This window comes from Entamoeba nuttalli (genome assembly GCF_000257125.1).
Source record: "Entamoeba nuttalli P19 unplaced genomic scaffold asmbl_9567, whole genome shotgun sequence".
Taxonomy (NCBI): domain Eukaryota; phylum Evosea; order Mastigamoebida; family Endamoebidae; genus Entamoeba; species Entamoeba nuttalli.
Genome location: NW_008579705.1, coordinates 1 through 5,619, shown reverse-complemented (window position 1 = coordinate 5,619; position 5,619 = coordinate 1). Strand labels below are relative to the sequence as shown.

Genomic DNA, 5,619 nt, shown 5'->3' with positions numbered 1-5,619 from the left:
ATATGGATCTCAAGATGGTCAAGATTATTACATTGTAAGAAATTCATGGGGAACTTCATGGGGAATGGATGGTTATATTTTAATGTCCAGAAATAAGAATAATCAATGTGGTATTGCCAATGATGCAATTTATCCAACTGGTGTTACTGAAGTGAAGAAATAAGTAAATTTTTTTGTTATTTTATTTTGTTTTTTTTTTTTTTGATAAATAAGCTTTTAAGTGTGGAACAAAAACGAATATCTTTTTTTTCGTGCTTCAAGTAATATATTCTACTTTTGAATTAAAGATTATTCTGGAAGAATAACATGTTCATTGAAAAAGTTGAACTGATTATTATGTTAGTATTGGTTTTATGTCTGAAACAAAACAGGTTAAAGTATTTAAGGGACTAATTATTGATACACCAACTTCTAACCAAATCAGGTTTAGAGACTCTTTTATTGGAGTTGAAAATGGTTCTATTATTTTCATTGAAAATACGCTTCCAAAACAATATTCAGAAAATGATGTAATTGTTTTAAAGAGTGGTGAATTTTTATTCCCAGGACTTATAGACTGTCATCTTCATGCTCCACAATACGCATTTATTGGAACTGCTTTTGGTAAACCTTTACTTGAATGGTTAGAAGCTACAGTTCATAAATTTGAACCAAAATGCGCTGATAAGAATTATGCAGAAAAGCTTTATAATCAAGTTGTAAGAAAGACATTACAAAATGGTACAACTACTGCCTCTTATTTTGGGACTATTCACACAGATTCAGATATTATTCTTGCCAATATTTGTGAAAAAAGACATCAACGCGCTTTTATTGGAAAAGTTAATCAAGACCAAATGTTCCCTGATAATTTAAAAGAAAGTACAGATAAAAGTATTCAAGAGACAATTAGATTCATTGAATCCTTTAAGGGTTATCATTTTGTTAAACCAATCATTACTCCTCGTTTTGCTGTTTCATGTACTCGAGACCTTATGAAAAAACTTGGTCAACTTGCACAAGAAAGAGATGTTTTCCTTCAAACACATCTTTCTGAATCACCAGGAGAATGTGATTTAATTAAAAGTATGTATCCTGAATGTAAAAATTATACTGATGTGTATGAACAATATGAGTGTCTTACTGATAAAACTCTTCTTGCACATTCAATCCATCTTTCAGATGAAGAAATGGATGTTATTAAAAAGCATGAAAGTTCACTTATCCATTGTCCAAATGCTAATTTAACAATGAAGTCAGGATTTTGTCCAGTAAAAAAAGCTCTTGGTAAAGGAATAAAAATGGGAATGGGAACTGATATTTCAGGTGGTTTTTCTGCTTCCATTCTTGACTCAATGAGACTTGGACTTATTGTTGGTAATATCAATGATATTGTAAATAAAACAGAACCAGTCTCATTATCAGAGATTATTTATTTAGCTACAAACGGTGGAGCTCATTGTTTAAATATGCAAGACCAAATTGGATCATTTGAAGTTGGTAAAAAATTTGATGCTTTAAGAGTTGACTTAAACGCTAATGATTCTCCAATTGACCTTTTTGAATGGAATAGTAATGAACAAATGGTAGAGAGATTTATTTTACAAGGAGATTCTAGAGTAATAAAAGAAGTATATGTTGAAGGAAGTTTAGTTGATACTTCTATTTAAAAACAAAAAATTTTTAAATAAAAGATTTTTGTTAACAAAATTTTTTTTAATTTATCATCTCTAAAATAACATATTTGTTTTTCATGGATTTATTAGTGTCAAAAGTATTAAAGAAAGTATTATCTAATTACATTAAATCATGTCCTGACCTTGGAAGTGGGAATGATATTAAACTTGGAACTAATAGTTCTGTTCAATTAAGAAATGTCCAGTTAAAAGAACAAGTTATTGGTAAAATGATGATGTTACCAAAAGCTATTGAAATTGAAAGTGCAGAATGTAATGAAATGAATGTTACTGTTCCATTATCATTAATGAAAAAACCTATTATAATTGAAATTGAAGGTGTTCATGCTTCAGCAAAAGAAGTTGACACAGAAAATAAAACAAAAACTGTTGTTATAATTAAATCAACAACAAAGAAGTCAAAAAGACAAATTATAGATACAATACTTATTAATGTTAATAATTTTATATTTGAATATCAAAGTAAAGATTTGAAAATAATTATGTCATTTGAATCATTTTGTTCTTATTTTGCAGATAAGAATTTTAAAGTTTGTTGATTCAAAATTATATTACATAATGATATGTAAAATAATAATAATTATTATTTATTAATTTCGTTAGAAAATTAGTGAAATTGGAACAGAAGTTGCTGAGAACAATGTATTTACTTTAAGAAGAGTTGTTGAAATAAAAAATTTTAATATGAGAGTAATTAAAAATAATAAAGAATTCTATTTAATTAGAAATATGAATATTGATGGTAAAATTACTCAAATTAGAGATGAAGATACTTACCAATTAATAGAAACAAATGTGTCTTTAAATATTAATAGATTAAGACTTGTTTTATTAACTGAAGAGTATATGATTACTTCATCATTTATATCTCATTTTATTAGTATTTATACCTCTTCTTTATTATTTAAAAATGATGGTACTAAACAAAAACAATATCATTCTGGAAAAACTATTATTTCTATAAGATTAGGAACATTTGAAATAACTGTTAAAAATGAAGGTGCTACTGAAATATTAAGACTTGTTACAGAACAATTTCGTTCAAATATTTCAATTGAAAATAGTCAAAATACTCATTGCATTAATTTTTCTAGTGGTGTTGGAATGGTTGAAATGATTTATGAATCAAATGGAGTAGGAAAAAGAGTATTAAGTGCTTTTGGAGATAATGTATTTAATACTAGAATTAATGTAATAATTAATGAAGGAATACTTAATAAAATAACAATGAAAATTTCATTAGATGGAATTGAAATATCATTTGAAAGTGCCGTTGTTTTAAAATTGATTGATTTTATTAAGTTAGCTATTATAGATAAATTAAATAACTCTCAACAAGAAAAACAAATTAAACAAGAACCTGAAAGCACTAAAAATTTTATAGAAGTATCAAAATTGATTGTTAACCTTCTTAGAAAACATTTAACTGTCATAGCTCAAAAGTGTGGGCTCAACTCATTTATGGATATTGTAGAAAGATTAGACATGACAGTCCAAATAAAGAATTGTATTTTGAGTATTCCATTTGAAGAGGGTGGTGGTTGTAATATGTATATTGAAGGAATAGAATTTAATAATTCACCAAAATTTTTAAATTTAACAATGAACAAATATTCTAAAGAAGTTATACAAAGGGATCTTAACTATGTTAAAGATGGAAGAAAAATTAAATATACAATTGGTATTGATGGTATTAAAATTATTCATGTTAATGAAAAAGGAGAGAAAAATGAAATTGTTTCACCAATAAAAGCTATTTTTAATGGAGTAACTGAATATGAGCATAGTCCTATACCTTTAATGATTGGATTTGAAGGTATTATAACAAATATTCAAATTAATTTAAATTCTGTGATTTATTTATCATTAAATAAATATTTCACTCAATTATTTAAATCAATTAATAATTCTATTGGAGAACAATTTAATCAAATTGCAAAAGAAGTGTCTTCAAAATCAACAAGTATTATTGATTCTTCAATTTCATTTTTAAATAATTATTTATTACCTTTATTAGATAAAAGGGATGTACCAACATTATGTTCAAGTATTATAATAAAAAATGGTTCATTTGAATTACCTTTTACAACAATATTAAGTGTAACTCCAAATGAAAGTACATCAGAATTTATATTTAAGAATTTATCATTTGTATGTGTTGGAGATTCTCTCCAAAGAGGATTTTGTTTATTTATGGATACCTGTAAATCAAATCATGTAGAGAAAATATTATCTCCATTTAGTAATATAATAACAAAACCATTACCACAAGATGAACACTCTATTTCTATTTCAACAAATTATGATGTTGGTTGTTTATTAAGTAAACCAAAACAACTTCATTTTAAGATATCATTATATGGGTTAGAATTAAGATTTGATTCTCTCTTTGGAATTGACATAAAAGATTGGATTATATCATTCATAGACCATCCTGAACATATTAAAACAACTACTAAGTCTTTACTTCATAATTATAAAGAAACACGTAAATTAGAAAAGAAGCCAGAAATTGAAAAAATAAAACAATTCATTAAAAGTATTTATCATGGATTTACTTGTTCTCTTTCATTATCAGAATGTAGTTTTGATTGTGAAGATGTACAATCAAAAGTATCACTTAGTTCACAAAGTCTCCTTGTTGAACAATGTAATGACTATACTCAAAAACTGTCTTCAGAACTTGCAGAAATTCAAATGAAAAATTTCATGTTAGCAGAGCAAAAAGAAGAATTAACAAGACAAATTGCTCAATTGTCTAAGAAAAAGTGATTAATATTTTTAAAATTTTTTTATTGATTATACCTAAGAATTACTTGGAACTTTTTGGTATTACTTTTTATTATATTAATTTTTTTAATTTGCATCAATTTTATTATCAAATCGTGTTTTTTTAGTTTCTCATTTAAAAGAATTACCAACTAATACTGAAAAGTATGATTATTCATTTTGTTGATTATTAAATGAATAAGAGAATCACATTTCTAGAGAATAGAAATAATAGATTAAAAATATAGAGGAGTTTAATCATAGTAATCTTAATGAACGATCATGCAATTATATAATTACATAAAATGATAAAGGTGCAAGTGTTTATGACTCATGTTACCTTAACTTAATGACAAATATAATATTAATTAATATCCGTGGAGATAAAAGGAATAATAATAAAAACTAAGACATAAACAACAACAAACTAACTTGAAAAATATTCTAAAAGTTTTTTGTTTAAATTAAAAAATAAATTATTCGTTAGAATGTTCATTATTATAAATAACAAATACTTTTTATTTGATAGAACAATTAATAAAAAATAAATTTCTTTTTGGATTTAATTAGTTCGTTTTGTTATATCATTCTCATAAATAATACTTTTTATATTCTCTCTCTTACCATTGTATTTGTAATTCAACTATATTATACCTCTTCCATAGTTGGTGTAAACAGTTATTAATTCATGACTCTCTCTAAGAACTAAATTATTTTATTAATTAAATCAGAATTTCCTGCTTTATTTTCACCTATAAATCTCTTTTCATAACTATTATCTTTTTGTTTGGTGTTATCAAACATAAATTCTTGTTTATTAAGCAGAATAATACAATCTAAATAACAATTAACATTTGGATTATTTTTATAGTCTCTTTTAAATACTTTCTTTTCTAATTTTCACATTCTTCTCATTATTTTCAATAATTTCTTCATTTATTTCATTTCTACATCTTTTAAATATTCCTTTCTATAAGCTCTTTCATATCCATTTCTGTCATACAAATACACCTTCATTTCATTGTATTCAATAGTAATAATTCATGTTATTGTTCTATGTTTCATCTTTTCCTTCTTTTAAAGTTAGTTTGATATAGACATAGAATTTTCATTCCATACGAACAGAATATTTCATAAACCACAAATAACTTCCCTTAGTTGTTTAACCAAAATG

At 25.0% G+C, this 5,619-nt stretch overlaps 2 protein-coding genes across 2 annotated transcripts; both read left to right on the top strand.

Annotated features, from left to right (window-relative positions):
* Positions 1-353: 353 nt before the first annotated feature.
* Positions 354-1,649, top strand: ENU1_201630 (guanine deaminase; the record flags this gene model as incomplete). Its single annotated transcript, XM_008862133.1, has 1 exon — positions 354-1,649. One exon carries the CDS (start codon positions 354-356, stop codon positions 1,647-1,649), a length of 1,296 nt encoding a protein of 431 aa, XP_008860355.1.
* An 83-nt stretch (positions 1,650-1,732) lies between these two features.
* ENU1_201620 (hypothetical protein) lies at positions 1,733-4,448 on the top strand (the record flags this gene model as incomplete). The annotated part of the gene is made up of 2 exons (XM_008862132.1): positions 1,733-2,206; positions 2,280-4,448. 2 exons carry the CDS (start codon positions 1,733-1,735, stop codon positions 4,446-4,448), a joined length of 2,643 nt encoding a protein of 880 aa, XP_008860354.1.
* Between the last annotated feature and the right edge of the window lie 1,171 nt (positions 4,449-5,619).